Source organism: Loxodonta africana, chromosome 7, assembly GCF_030014295.1.
Source record: "Loxodonta africana isolate mLoxAfr1 chromosome 7, mLoxAfr1.hap2, whole genome shotgun sequence".
Taxonomy (NCBI): Eukaryota; Metazoa; Chordata; class Mammalia; order Proboscidea; family Elephantidae; genus Loxodonta; species Loxodonta africana.
Genome location: NC_087348.1, coordinates 79,514,182 through 79,530,321, shown reverse-complemented (window position 1 = coordinate 79,530,321; position 16,140 = coordinate 79,514,182). Strand labels below are relative to the sequence as shown.

The 16,140-nt window shown below is 39.8% G+C and overlaps 2 protein-coding genes across 2 annotated transcripts; both read right to left on the bottom strand.

Moving 5' to 3' along the window:
* Positions 1–2,458: 2,458 nt before the first annotated feature.
* On the bottom strand, positions 2,459–4,962 carry LOC100659396 (olfactory receptor 52L1-like). Its single transcript, XM_003422890.3, has one exon. The coding sequence runs from the start codon at positions 3,503–3,505 to the stop codon at positions 2,516–2,518; it is 990 nt and encodes a 329-aa protein (XP_003422938.1). The 5' UTR covers positions 3,506–4,962; the 3' UTR covers positions 2,459–2,515.
* An 8,303-nt stretch (positions 4,963–13,265) lies between these two features.
* Positions 13,266–15,543, bottom strand: LOC100659112 (olfactory receptor 52N4-like). The gene has a single exon (XM_064288531.1). It carries the CDS (start codon positions 14,150–14,152, stop codon positions 13,325–13,327), a length of 828 nt encoding a protein of 275 aa, XP_064144601.1. The 5' UTR covers positions 14,153–15,543; the 3' UTR covers positions 13,266–13,324.
* Between the last annotated feature and the right edge of the window lie 597 nt (positions 15,544–16,140).

Sequence of the window (16,140 nt, the reverse complement as noted above, 5' to 3'; positions counted from 1 at the left end):
TATGGTGAGAAAGTCTGTAGGACAGGCTATCTGAGTTAAATTCCCAGCTACATCACTTACTGGCTTTGTTACTTGGGCAAACTACTAACCACTCTGGGTCTCAGTATCCTTATTATACACATAGGTAATAATAGTGCACCTATCCCGTGGGATTATTTTGAGAATTAAAACAGTCAGTATTGAAATAGCACTTACAACATTGCTGGGCTGATAGCACTACGAAAGTATGATCTATATTGCATGTTTTATGCATAACTTGAATTAACTCCTTCATATTCCCATGGTTGCCCATAGTAGAAATTCCTCTGACACACTCCTCAGGCTTTCCTCCCATTTGGAATCATCTAGAAAATGTGAAATTCTGCCTCTAATGCCTATTTATTCCATGTATATATTTTTTCTTACTGTATTGTCATTAGCATGAAGAGGTAAAGATTATTAGCTAGAGAAAAAGGAATTGGTGAAGCTGAAGGATGATGAAGAAATAAGAAATGTTCCTATGAAGATATTCAAGGCACACTCCAAATGAACTCAGAAGAAACAATGGAAAGTTTATTAAAATTGACTGCATACTAGGTTATAAACCAAGTTTCATCAAAACACTTATCATGCAGTGTTCTTCAACCATAAGGCTATTAAATTAAAAATCAGTAATGAAACTATACCTAGAAAAATGCCACGTTTTCTAAATAACTCCTGAGTTAAAGAAGAATCTTAATAAAATTATAAAATAGAATTAAGTAATAATAAAATGCTAAATAACACCTATTTTATGTGTTAGCATTATTTGTATTTATAATGAATCATACACTTGAAAGCTTATATTAAAGTATAAGAAGCATCCAACTTTAAAGTTTGAAAAAGAGAAATATAAAGGTAGAAAGAATGAAATAATAAAGACTAGAAAGTAATGCATTAGAAACAGAAGCATATTAGAGATCAATAAAGCCACAATATACTTCTTTATAAAAAAAATAAACTAATACAGTGACAAAGTCTGGCAAGATTTAGAAGAGAGAAAGACAGAAGAGAGAACAAATAAAAATTTTAGAAATGATAAAGAAGAGATAATGAAAAAATGCTATAGACACTAAAATGTGGTAAGAGTATTAAAAACATCTTTATAACAATAAATTTAAAATGGAACAATTCCTAAGAATAAGAACATATAACCTACCAAAACTGAGTACCTCTGAGTGTAAGTAAGTTGTTCTCAAGTATCTCCCAGGAAAACTTACAAACAGTGTAATGTCATGGTAATTTGTAATCCTGCTGCAATAAAAACAGCTTATATCCATCCTCCCTAACCCACCCAATGTACCAGGCAAATTAAAGACATAACAATCAATTTCTGCAACAGAGAATTATTTGTTATGGTCAAAATTTACAAAAAAAGGAAAAAGTAGAAACACTCGTTAGTCACTCAAACCTTCTATCAGTAAGAAATCCAAGATAGGATACTGTCATCACCCGGGCAACCTACCTCAAGGCGGCAAAGACCTGACTTCTGAGACTGTAAAAAAGTGTTACTTTTTAAGTCAGGTCTTAATGCAACACTCAAAAAGCAGTATGTAATCCGTCGATAGTGAACCCAGTTCCTAAGGGCACAAATGGGGATCTGACTGACACATCTCCATATCCAACACTTCAGAGACAGAAACTAATTTTCCAATCAGCATAACTCGAGTACTTTTTTTAATAAAGCAATATTTAGCAGTAGTAGAATCTAGCACATTTTGAAGTTATTATATGCTGATAATTGTATGATTAATTTGTTTTGTTAAATTAAAACTCATAAAACATACATAGATTCAATAATTGGTCTTATTCTTTCTTTACAACAAGCTAATATATAATTTTTTTTAATCCAAATACACATTCTTTTAAAGAAATCCACTGCACATATATATTTTTCCCTTGAAAGTAGGGATCATATCTTATTATTCCTAGAGCCTGTTAAAGATTATACAAAACTTGATTTAAAAAAAAAGAGAGGTTTCATGTTGCAGTTCTCTCACCTTATGATGCACTCAGGTGCTTTCAGAGAGACCCAACTTCTACCAAGGAGCCTAGTGATCTGGAGTTCACAGCAAGAGAGAGTTTAAAGATACTCTAAGACAGAAAAAAAAAAGCAAGGCAAAATTTGCAGTTCCCATTTCCATTCCAGATGCTTCTTCATGCTCAGTTCTGGGTGAGGGCAGGAAAGACGATACATCCAGAGCTGTCATCTATTTTTCCCATATCTAAGTCCATCTGACACCGTGAGTGGGGAAATGTTGGAGTCCGAAGTGAAAAAAAAGCATGTGGAAAATATTAACAAATCCAGCCAGCCAGGTACATCCCAAAAGGCTACGGAGCCAAGGGCCCATAGGTGTTCTTCACCATGAGACTACTAGGACTGCAAGGACTACTCACTGTGAAATGGCCTCTATCTACATCACCTAGATCAGCCATGGGCTCCTAGTAGTGTACTTGGAAGAAGCCTCAGAAGAAGATAACCAGGGTGTGTTTAGATCTATGGTTTTATGTAGAATATCCTTAGTACCCGCTGACGGATCTGTTGAGTCTTCACCCCATAGACAAGAGGATTGAGGGCAGGTGGCACAAGGAGGTAAAGTGTGGCCAAAAGAACATGGATGTGATGAGGTACATGGTGGCCAAAGCGGTGAGTGAGGAAGGAGAACATTCCAGGGACATAGAAGATCAGAATGACAAAAACATGGGACCCACATGTGCTAAAGGCCTTAAGTCGAGCCTTGTTCCCTGGTACCTTTAGAACTGCCTGGAAGATGAGAACATAGGAAACAGCAATAGCCAGAACATCTAGTCCAACCACAAGCAGTGCCACTGCCAGCCCATAGGCTCGGTTCACTGTAGTGTCTGAGCAGGCAAGCTTTACCACAGCCATATGTTCACAATAGGCATGGCCTATGATGGTGGCCTCACAGAAGATGAGGCGCCGCAGCAAGATGGGGAAAGGGGTGAGAAGGAGTAATCCCCGCACCAGCACTGCCACTCCAATGCACCCTATGACCTCTGGATGTAGGATGGTGGAATGGTGCAGAGGGTGACAGATGGCTACATAGCGATCTAGAGCCATGGCCACAAGCACGCCTGACTCCATGGAGGAGAACGCATGGATGAAGAACATCTGGATCAAGCATATGGTATACCCAATATCGTGGCCATGAACCAGGAGTACTGCAAGGGTTTTGGGTGTAGTGGAAGAGGCCAGGACCAGGTCAATGGTAGCAAGCATGGCCAAGAAGAGGTACATGGGCTGGTGCAGGGATGGCTCAGTCCAGATGATGAAGAGAACAGTGACATTTCCCACCAGAGCAAGGACGTAAAGGACACTTAGGGGCAATGCTATCCAGTGCTGGCTTTCCTCCAAACCAGGTATACCTACCAGGAAAAAAGAAGGATGAGGTAGCCTCCAGCTGGAATTGCTAAGGACCATCATCAATGACTTAGAGAGAGAAGAGGAAAAAAAAACAAAAGTCATGATTTCTCCATTCCTGATGAGTTCTCACATTGTCCGGAGCCAGGTACCATCTTCTTAGGAAGAATAAAGGGGCTTAACTGCAACACAGAAATAAAGTTAGAAACAAGAAAGAGAATCTCCTTTTACCGAGATAATATTTTTAATGGTGAGACATCATATTTCTGAATTAGGATAGTTCTAACTTTATCTAGAGTTAAGCATAAAGATGTGTTCCTTTGGGATAGATATTTAACTCTACCATTCAATTACTTATATCTTGAAACTATCAACACTACAGGATTCTCTTTATTGACCTCTTGGCATTGCTGAATACTGTAAATAAATGTGCAATTTTTTAATCTCTCCAGTTTCCATCATATAGGACTCTACAGTTGTTCCTTCTACATTCCCAACCCAAAATTTCAGCCCCTTTGAGTTCTTCTCCATCTGCTTATCCATTACACATTTCTATTCCAGAATTCCATCCTCTCCTATCTTCTCTATTCTGTAAATTATTCCTGATTGAGATCGTTCTTTCCCATAGTTTTAATTATTTTTATAATTGTTTCCCATAGTTTTAACTATTTTTATAATTGTTTCAAAATTGAAGCTCTTGCTGAAACACAAGTCTATCTTTTCATTTACCTTCTAAACTATATCAATACTACATGTTCAAAATATTCAAAACCAGATTAACTCACCTATTATGATGACGTAAAAGAGGTGAACAGAAGATTTCAAAAGGTGGCTTGAGAAGACAAAGTATTATAAGGAAATGTGCAAAGACCAAGCAATGGAAAATCCAAAGGGAAGAACATGCTCGGAATTTCTCAAACTGAAAGAACTGAAGAAAAATTCAAGCCTCCAGATGCAATATTGAAGGATGTGGAATAAGGGGTATCATTGTTGATGTCAGCGAATGCCAGAAAGATGTTTACTTGTGTTTTATTGACTATGCAAATGCATTTGACTGTGTGGATAATAAATTATGGATAATATTGCAAAGAATGGGAATTCCAGAACACTTAATTGTGCTCATGAGGAACCAGTACATAGACCAAAAGCAGTTGTATGAAGAGAACAAGGAGATACTGCATGGTTTAAAATCAGTAAAGGTTTAAATCAGGGTTGTGTCTTTTCACCATAGTTATTCAGTGTGTATGCTAAGCAAATAATCTGAAAAGCTGTACTGTATGAAGAAGAACATGGCATCAGGATTGGAGGAAGATTCATTAACAACCTGCGATATGAAGATAACACAACATTGCTTGCTTTAAGCAAAGAGGACTTGAAGCACTTACTGATGAGACCAAAGACTACAGCCTTCAATATGGATCATACATCAACATCAAGAAAACAGAGTCCTCACAACTGGACCAATAAGCAACATCATGATAAACAGAGAAAAGATCGAAGTTGTCAAGGACTTCATATTACTTGGACGCACAATCAACATCCATGGAAGCACAGTCAAGAAACCAAACAACCTATTGCATTGGGAAAATCTGCTGCAAAGGCCTTTTTAAAGGGTTAAAAAGCGAAAAAGTCATCCTGAGGACTAAGGTAAGCCTGACCCAGGCCATGGTATTTTCAATCGTAAAAAAAAAAAAAAAAAAAAACTTTTTTTTTTTCACCACATGCATGCAAAAGCTGGGTGATGAATAAGGAAGACCAAAGAAGAATTAATGCATTTGAATTATGGTTTTGGCCAAGAATATTGAATATACCATGGACTGCCAGAGGAGTGAACAAATCAGACTTGGAAGAAGTACAGCCAGAATGCTCCTTAGAAGTAACAATGGCAGGAAAGACTTTGTCTCACATCCTTTGCATATGTTATCCAGAGGGAAAAGTCCCTGGAGAAGGAAATGATGCTTGGTAAAATAGCGGGTCATCGAAGAGAAGATCCTCAGAGAGATGGCTGCAGAGAGGTATAGCAAAGGGGGAGGAGGACACTTGCCCCAGGGTGCAAGTCCAAGGGGGTGCCAGACAAGGCACAGAGTGACATTCTAAGGGGCCACAAATATGAAAGGCTCTTAACTGAGGGAGCCAGACAAGAGGGGGGGGAGGCATTACAGCTGAGGTGTTGCCGCTATCAACATCTTTTCATCTTGAAACTGGGGGTGGGAGAAAACTTAGAGATTACCCCTGGGACTCAAGTTTTTGAGAGGGGTGCTCAACAGAGATTGTCCCTGGGCACTGGTTACCCTCACTATAGCCCTTCTGCAGCAATGGGCTCAAACATAGCAATTTTGTAAGGATGGTTCAGGACTGGGAAATTTTTCTTTTGTACATGGGGTCACTAGGAGTTGGAACCAATTCGTTCCTACCTCACAACAACAACAATTTTCCACCAAATCTTTTCTACTTCCTCTTTCCATATTTCTGTGAATTACATCACTATCTGCCTACCCACCATAATCAGAACCATAGAAACTATGCTTACTTATCATTATCTCTCATTCCTCTTAAGCATTCACAATTCCTGTTGACTTTACGTTTTTTAATATGACATCAATGAGTTATATCCATTCCTTTCCCTTAACGCCAATGACATTGCCTTAGTTCACATCCCCAGCTTGTCGCATCTGGATGGCTTCTTTGTATATCTCCACTTTGGTATCACCTCTTTCCAATCCACCTCTCCACCCTAAAGCCAGAGGGGTTTTCCTAAGATACAGATGTTATCTTGTCACTCATATGGTTAAAACCCTCCAGTAAATTTAATTGGTAGAATAAAGTCATACTTTTAAGACTAGCATAAAAGTATGTTTTCAAAGTCTATTTTTTGTCTGCTCCTCCTGTTTTATGCTTAATATACTCCCATGTGTATATTTTGCTTTAGTCACTCTAACATTCTTGAAGTTACGTAAGTACACCATCTCATTTTGCATATTACTTTTAGATATTCTTTCTTCCTCCTCTTTTACCTGAGTTTGTTCCTCACATCCTTCAAAACTCAGAGTTCACTGTCTCCTGCCTCTCCAAAGGACACACTGACAGAGTTAGAACCACACTGATTGCATAAGCAGTCCTTTGTTCATTCACAACTTTACACTTTATGTAAATTGTAGAAATCCTATCAGTGTCTTAATGGTTTGCTTCAAAAGAAAGGACCATATCTCATTAAACTTCATAGTTAAAAGTTATTATGGTGAAGTCTGTACAATGTATTGGGAAAAAAATATTATAGCGTCAGACAGATGTGGGTTTAAATTCTGATCCTTTCATATTCTTGGAATGAAACTTGTGAGGCTACATAAACTCTCTGAGTCCTGATTTCCACATCTGGTGGAAGAATAAATAGTATTAACATTATTGGCTTATTCTAAAGATTAATTAGGGTGATACATGTAAAGTGCTGGTACGTAGATTAATCCATAAATTATAGTTATCATTATTATTCCTGTTAATAATAGAAGATGTCTGAATATGAGATCATAAGACTCATTTTTTTCTTTGTCTCCATGACTGTTCCTCTGTTGCAAACTTTGGATAAGTCTACATCTCATCATGATATTAGGAAAATTCACTGTCCTTAACACCCTCACATCAACACAAAATGGCAATAAATAGGTGCTCTGTTTCACTTGCTTCCCACGATTAAAGCATTAAAATGAAAGACTTGAAATTACGTATGTGTCTCTACATTTGTTTTAGGACACAAATATAGCCTAAAATAATTGCATTTCTCTGTATAAGTGTGGAGGGGAGGCACATTTACATATAAAGATAAAAAAGAATCAGAAATGCCTCAGTTCTTGTGGATTATACATCTATTTATCAGTCAAAGTGTCTGTTTTATAAACCAATGATGACAATATTGATCAAACACTTAAACATAGCAGCAACAATATCTGGAATATCATCTAGCCTTTATTCTCCAGATTCAAATCCCCTGATAACCTAAACTGACTATGAAATATTTTAATTGAGACCTCAAAGGAAATTTCATATTCTTAGCAAAAGTCTCATTCCAGTGCTTAACACTCCAAATGCTGAGAAAGTTAGTTCTCTTTCTTAATTACCTGGCTTCTGTGGCAAGCTTCAGCCCATTTCTCATGTTTTGGCTGAGGAGTAAGAGAACAGTTGTATGTTGAGGAAGGTCACCTGTGGCTCCTTAAGAGCAGTGTCACTGGAGCAGTGAGGGTCCGAGGCAAAGCACAGTGAATGAAAGAAAGATGAAGAAACTCAAGTGTCTGAGTATAACCTGCCTCTTCTACGTGATTTTTGAGTCCACAGGAAAAGCCTAGAGTGGCTTATTAAGACTTAATTATTAAAGTAAGCAAAAGGTGCCTCTGTGATTCTTCCAGGAAAGGCACATTGGCTTTATTCCCACAACCTTAAAATTGAAGACATATTTAGCTATTTAGCCGAGAAACAGAGAACAGTTAGCAAATAACTAATGTTTTTCAACTCCTATTTATTCAGGTAAATTCAATCCAAGCAGCCTCTCTTCTGTGAAGTTGTCCTCAAATTCTAGAAGGTAGCATGACATGATTCCTTTTATTTCTTACTATGTCCCTTTTACCTGCCCTGTCGTTGCATTGAATAGCTTGCATTGTAAAATCTTTCAGTGTGTTATTTCCTAAAGAGTAGGGACCATCATGCCTTGCTTATTACAGTAGTCCCAAGTCAGGTTCCAGAAGTTCCAGGAATCTAGTTCATACTCAGTAACATTTGCTGAATAAATAAATGTCTATATGATGAAATTAAAGAATAAAAGACTATATAAGAGTCTTAAATGAACAAGGATTTACCAGAGCTTGACAAGGCAGAGACTGAACTTTGGAGATAGAATGATGTAGCAGGAAGTGGGATGTTTTTGAGACATGTAGTGATTGAGCCTCCACATTCCTCACTTTAAATGATGCTCCAGCAGGAAGAGCCCTGAGGAATCTCTCTGCTGTGAGAGACTATGAGAGAATCTTAGGTGTGTGTCACTACTAGTCACTTCTGACACTGCCTTTAGCAAGCAGGGAGGCTCCTCTATGGACTATGGCCTGTCTCTCTCCTCTTAATCTCCTTCTTCACAATGTCCCAGACAAGCAGGGAGGCTCCTCTATGGACTATGGCCTGTCTCTCTCCTCTTAATCTCCTTCTTCACAATGTCCCAGACACTAGATAGAGGTAAAAAGGGAGATAACAGTGAGGCAGACAAAAAGAGATTAGGGGAGGGCATGATGACTTAGTAGGAGTGGAAAAGGCAGAAAACAAAAACTCAGAGGCAGAGCCCCAGAAGACAAATCTGAGACACATGGACAACCGGTAAAATATGCCCGGCACAGGGGCACTGTTCTCCTGGTCTCTGGGCTGCCTCTGAGAGTGGCATGTTTTAAATTCCTGCATCAGTCTTGAATGAGACTCAGAAACATGGAGAGAAAGAAGGAAGAACATTCCCACCCTCAAGAGTGTTCCATACTGGCCCTCCCTGCTCTGTCCCAGGAACATCCTCAGTTCCCAGTTCAGTCTCCATCATGATCTTCTGCCCTAACTCATGAATAGCAGCAATGAACAGGATTTCTGACTCAGAAGGGCTACAAAGCAATCTTTGAATGTCAAAGAGAAAATCAAGCACATCACCAAGGTCTGTGCACAATTTTTCCAAAGATATGAAGCATGAGTACTAGCTCAGGCAAGACTTGAGGAAAATAGATTAATCTGCTATATATACATGTGCCATATGTGATGGTGAAAATGTAACCTAAGACCATGCTAAATGCTCCTGTGAGCACCCCAAGCTGACTGTGAAAGTTTAATGGGATTGGTAGCTGTCTACAATGTCACAGGTAACTTTGCAGCAATGCACAATCTGAATGGCAAACACTAAGAAGAGTGGAACAGGAATGATTAGTTTTGAGGAACCAGACCTGGAGAGAACCTGCTACTCAGAGTCAGGAGGAAGCAAGCTTACAACTACTAAAATGTGTCAGACTAGAGCTACTGGGGGACTCAGTACCACACTAGCCAAGCCAAAAAATAACTACTGTCACAAGAGCTGTGGCAAAGGCAAAAATCAGTTGTCAATAATCTTCCCTCAAGTCATAAGCCTCAAAACTGATCTCATGTTGCATACCTGAAATCCCGTGGTTCACCACATAGCTGGTTTTGTCATCTTCACCCTGGCAGTCCAGTCCATTCTCGGTACTTCCTCAAGACAATGGTGATAACCATGAACAAGGTCCCGGGAAGGCCAGCCATTAATATTAATTGGCAGTTCCCACTGGATTCACAGCCACAACTGGACAATGCCGAAGTCTGCCTCCAGATTGACTGGAGGCACACAGGGCTGACGCTACTGCCTCCAGGGAAGGGTGGTTGGATAGGAGAGGCAGAGCAGAGATGGCACCTCCAGTTAAATGGGTGGCTCACCTCTGTCCAGCATTATCCATCATCCTTAAGTCTATATATCATGATCATTTTATTGCAAAACCTCATGAATCACATTGCTCTTTGAGCTCAGACTTCTTGTTCATGCAAAAGAAGCTTGCACCTCGATAAATTCTTTGGTGGATGCTGTGGTTTTATGTGCTCATTCCTGCAGCTGCAGGAGTGTTGGCTGTTGAAAGCTCATATGAGTCACTCTCCCTTGGCCTAAGAGACCTGCCTTCCCTAAGATTAATTTTCCTTCCCTAGTGAAGCCCACCCCTAGTGATTTGTCACTGTAGGAATACAAAGACACAACCCCCTTTCTTCAACCTGTAGCAACACTTCAGCGCCATCTCAGCTTAACTCCTCCATATCAGTCAGCAGAGGCCTCTGGAGCAAATGTATCAAAACTGAGCTTCTTTCTCTCTCTGACTCATCTAACTCCCCTCACTTTCTGACAGGTATTGTCACCTGGTATACCCCCCAATAAACTTTCTGTATGCAATATGTCTCAGAATCTGATTTTGAAGAACATGAAAAGCCCATCTGCTTCAGGTGAGCTGAACGCTCTGCTTCTTCTCCAGAGGATTGTGACAGGCCCAAAGACACCCACCTCAGAGCCAAAACAAGTACAGGAGAAACAGAGTCTCTCTAACATTCCATTCCAGCAAATTCTCAATTTGGTTGACTCAGGCCTCCTCTATCACAACTCCCCATCACCAGGCAGGCCCTTTCCTTGATGCTAACTCTGACTAAAGCAGCTACCACTCCATCCAGGTGACCACATTCTCCTTGGGAACAATGGTTCAAGCAGTCCAGTCCTTTCATTCATCCAGTCAACAAGTATTTCATTCACAGCTAGTGGAAAGCCTTATTTATTCATTTGGTCAATCAATATTTATTAAATATCTATCAATTTCAAACATTCTACTAGATTTTTAAAAAATAATAATAAATAATTAATATAAAAAGGTCCTTGCCCTCATTGATGATGGATAATATATATTAAGTACATAATCACACAAATAATGATTGTAAATATTATAACTTAAAACTACAGTGTGCTACAAGCATGTAAGAGGTGAACCTGCCCAGTATCAATTGCTGTAAAGTCAATTCCAACTCATGGCAACCCCATGTAGGTCAGAGTAGAACTGTGCTCCATAGGTTTTTCAATTTCTGGTTTTTCAGAAGTAGATCTCTGGGCCTTTCTCCCAAGGCACCTCTGGGTGAGATTGAACTGCCAACCTTTCGGTTAGCAGCCGAACATGTTAACTGTTTTGAGCTACCCTTGTCATTTGTAGTATACCATTAACCCAACTCAAATCATATCTCTTTCCTGTCCCTCACTCTCTTAATGAAAATTGGTTCCCTTTTTTATACAAGACTTCTGATGTGGTCTCTACCATACCACTATAATATTTTATTGTTATTTCTCTTTTCAAGTTGGTCTCCCCAAAACACTGAAAGCCACTGTAATTTCAGAGCCTCATAAATACTCCAAATATGAAAGAAAGTAATGAAGGAAAAAAGAAAAGAGGAGCATAAGAAGAAAAGAAGGAAGACAATTTTTCTTCTTGTTTGGTTTTTACCTATACACAGCAGTGAGTCTACCTTGACTTAATTGCTACGTGGCCACAGAAAGTAAACCTGGTCCATGGAAGAAAAGGATGGCACAGACATGGGCCATACACGTGCTGCCTCCTTTAGCACATTCCGCCGGTAAAGGGAAACGCATCGCAGTCCTCACAATCTACCCATAGGAATACACAATAAAGGCAACATCACCCACACCAAGAAAGATTGCCACAGCAGAGGTATAGACCTTGTCCCAGTGGTGGCACCACAGGCCAGCTTTTCCATGGCCACATGCTCACAGTAAGTATAGGCAATCGTGTGTAAGCCACAGTAGGGCAGCCAATGGGCCAGTTTGGAAAGGAGATGGTGAAATCCACACCCCTCAGCACCACCAGGCCTCCAATTTGATGACCACAATTGGGGTAAGGATGGTTGAATAGCGCAGAGGGTAAGCAAATGGACTGTAATTATGTACTATGTTCTCCAGTGCCTCTATGCAGTGTCCAAAATATCACCATTTGAAATTATTAACTTTGAAAAGACTCAGTTAAAGTGATATTAGTAATGATGATGTGATAAAGAAAGAAAAGTTAATAGTGATTGTGATGATGATGGTAGTTTTAAGAAAATATATTTCATTTCCCTAAAAATTTATTGAGTGCTTATGGGTGATTTACACAAATGTATTCAATTATTCAAAACATGTACTATTGTAATGAATGAGGAAGGGATATACTAATGGTGATGCAGCCCATGAAAATAGTGAGATTTATTTATACAACAGACATTTATTGAGAACAAATCATGTGACAAGTACTAACCTAAGAATACAATAGAACTCACAATCTAGTGGGGTGATGACAAAGATTATTCAACCGATCAAAAGATATGTATGATTATGAATTAATTATGAATAATGAAAGAAATATACACAGTGCTCTGAGATCTACAAAAAAGTGACTTGAAAAATCTTCTCCAAGGAAGTGAAATTTGAACTAAGGTTCAGGGTGAGTGGAAATGCTGGTGATAAAGACAGGGAGATGCATTCCCATCAGAAAGAATCAAGACAAAGGCCCCATGGCTGGAGGGTGCATGGCACATTTGAGGAGATTCAAGAAGGGCATTTATGTATATTGAGAATACATAACACCCAAACAGCATATGCACGTTACAAAGGTACACAAATTTTTAAGAACATACAGCAAACACATTAAAGTGATGCCAATGGAGGAACTGGAAAAGGAATGAGAAAGAGATCAGGAATGAAGACAGAAAATAAATAAAACAAGAAGTAGAACAATTATTGTCTAAAATAAACCTAGGAATATGATTAACTCAAGTCTTTACATCTGAGACTGAAAATGAAGAAACAAAAGAATTACACTTACTCTCAGGGACTAACATGGACATTACTTAGGAGTTACAAAGGGGTTTCCACTTCAAAAAGAGGCTCAAAAAATGCATAGAATGAAGAATATAAGGTTTATCTTCATTTCTGAAGTCAGATAATTTTAAAGAATTTCTCTTATGAACTTAAAATTCTGAAATATCTCCATAGTTTGCCACTCCTGTGTCTCTAAACTCAAGGATACTCTGACAGATAGGGCCTATCCATTTCAACAGACTGATCACGTGTGAGTGTCTAGTGGAATTTTCCCTGTGTCTGCTTATATGCCCAAAATAGACACCTAGTTCATTTCAATATCTGGGCACCCAAAGTCTAAGAAAAGATTCGTTAACTTCCACACACTCAAGATAACTTCATTTTCTCTCTGTTAACTGTCCAAACCAGGGAAATGGCCTGGACAGTAGGGCTTTCAGCCCACAGAGAAGGGCCATCCTGGCCCCTGAAGTCTAGCTGATGGGAGCTATACTCAAGAAGGGTCAATCTGATTAGGGGTTATTATTGTGAACAGCTATTCCCATATCTGCTTGGTCTTGACTCCATACACAATGCGGTCCAGTAGGGGGAAAGAGCAAGTAGAGATTGGCAAGGATGACCTTGACAGCAGAGGCAGTCAGTGGCCCAAACCACTGCATGGCCAAAGAAAGAAAACCTGGTCCATAGAAGAAAAGGATGGCACAGACATGGACCATCCATGTGCTGCCTGCTTTAGCATGTGCTTCAGGGGGAGGGAAATGCATCACAGTCCTCACAATCTCCCCATAGGAACACACTATAAAGGCCACATCACCCACACCAAGAAAGATTGTCACTGCAAAGGCATAGAGGCTGTTTACAGTGGTGATAGCACAGCCCAGCTTGACCACAACCATATGCTCAAAGTAGGTATAGGCAATCATGTGTAAGCCACAGTAAGGCAGAAAATGGGCCAGGCATAGAAAGGAGATGGTCAAGCCCACACCACTCAGCACCACCAGGCCTCCAATCTTGATAACAACAACTGGAGTAAGGATGGTTGGATAGTGCAGAGGGTAAAAAATGGCCACAAAATGATCCAGGGCCATGGCCACCAGCACTCCTGACTCTATGGCAGAGAATGCATGGATGAAAAACATCTGAGAAAGACAGGAATGGGAACTGATAATTGTAACACCAAACCAGAAAATGGCCAGCTTCTTGGGCAGAGTAGAGAGGGAGAGGACCAGGTCAACAAAGGAGAGCATGGCAAGAAAGAAAAACATGGGTTGGTGAAGGCTGCACTCTGTCTGAATGAGAAAAAGCAGGACACCATTCATCATCACTGCTGGCAAGAACATGAAGCAAAACAGAAGTGAGATCCAAATGTGGGCAGCAGTCAGCACTGGGATGCAAGCCAAGAAGAAAGCATGTAGGAAGAGATGAGAATTACTGGAAAAAAATCATGGTCATTCTCTCACTTACAAGAACAACAAACCAAAAACAAACAAACAAACAAACTCATCGTCATCAAGTGGATTCCAACTCATAGTGACCTACGGGACAAAGTGGAACTGCCCCATACAGTTTTAAGGAGAGGCTGGTGAATATGAACTGCCAAACTTTTGGTTAGAAGCCAAGCTCCACTCCAAAGAAAAACAGGCAAAGAAAGAAAGAGTCAACAATATAGAGGTTGGAAACTCGCCATCATCACCACCGGTACCTTCACTACTCCCACAATTTTCAGAAAATGGCTGAAAACAATTTTCCGTTTAGTCAGTATTTCTACAAGATCTTCAAAAGCAGAAGAGGCAACTCAACTTGGTCTAGTGGAAAAATGCATTGGACAAGAAGTTGAGAAATCAATTCTCAGGGTTAGATATCCTATTATACATTTGACTCTAGGCACTCACAAAACCAGATTGAAGTAGATACCCAGGAACAATTGTTAAATGAAAATCCTTCACATCAGGCTCATATTCCCAGGAGCTAGAGCTTGATTTAATCAACATTGACCTCAGGCGGTCTCTTAGTCTTATCCCAAGAACTTTCATCTAAAAATTCTAACATCTGGGAATTCCCTTAATGTGGCAACATCCCACTCCTCCAAACCTCACCTGATTGACAAGATTACAGAATTAATGCTCCCTGGTGACACCAACCTTGATGAAGCTCTTCCCTGGATTATTCCCCATTCATTTCACAAATGCACATCTTGTCTCTGCTCAATTTCTCCATGGCTGCTGTACTTTACCTCCTACATTATCTCCTTCTATTTGGGGTGCTCTGGTAGACAGCTAGGCACAAAATTCAGAATGGTGGCAACCTGGAGAAGAAACAGAAGCTAATGGTAAAAAAAAAAAAAAGTGGCAAATTCTAAATTGCTGCTACCTTACTGATAGCAGGAGAGAAAATGAGAAGATATGTACTCGAGATCCTCTTTTCAGGTTTACATACTAAGAAGTGTACAATTCCTCACATCCCCAACATGTATTGTGCCAATTAGTATCATGAATTAGAAAACTGACATCTACAAAGAAGGAAATTGTCCATCATTGCAGCTCTATTCAGTGACAGAAGACCAGAGTTCGCATCCACTAATCCCCAAGCTAGAATCCTGTATCAATGTTAGCAGCGGCTGCTGCAGGGCTAAGGAAGAACATCTAGGCCCTATGGCTAGAGTTGCACAGCTCAGGAGATCAAATGGCAGGGCTGATAGAGAATGATTTAGGGATTACACGTCTTCCCGACATTCTCCAATCCCTCCAGGACTGTAATCCTTTCATGTGAGAGACGAACAAAAGGACACATAGATACCTGGGCCTGGAGTCTGAGAGGGCTTGGAGTATAAGGGAAGTGATTCACATTCCAGGCAGAAAAGGTACAGCATGGTTGACCTTAGAGCCTCAATAACAGCAAGAAGAGGTCTCTAAGCATGAAGGAAACGAGAAGAAGTCAGCCAGGATGGATGGACCAAGAGAAAAAATAGCATAGTTTTGAAATGGTTAAGGAAGTTTTGCTTTTCTTTCCAAGAGTCAACCACATAATCATTTTTCATACCTTTAACCACAGCTACTACTAAGGAGACTATGTGATGACAGCAGGAAGTTTGAGGCCTGGGAGGATGGGAGATATAAGTGGACGTTTATACTTCTAGTGTCATGGAATAAACACTGGGCCATGAGTCAAAGTCCCAGTCTGAGGGACTTTTTCTGCCATATGTCAGCTGTGCAACCTTCTGCAAAGCACTTAACCACTTTCAAGGCTTAGTTTCCTCACATGTAAAATGAGTATACTAAAACTTACCTCACAACATCATTGTGAGAATCAAATGAGAAAAAATACTTGA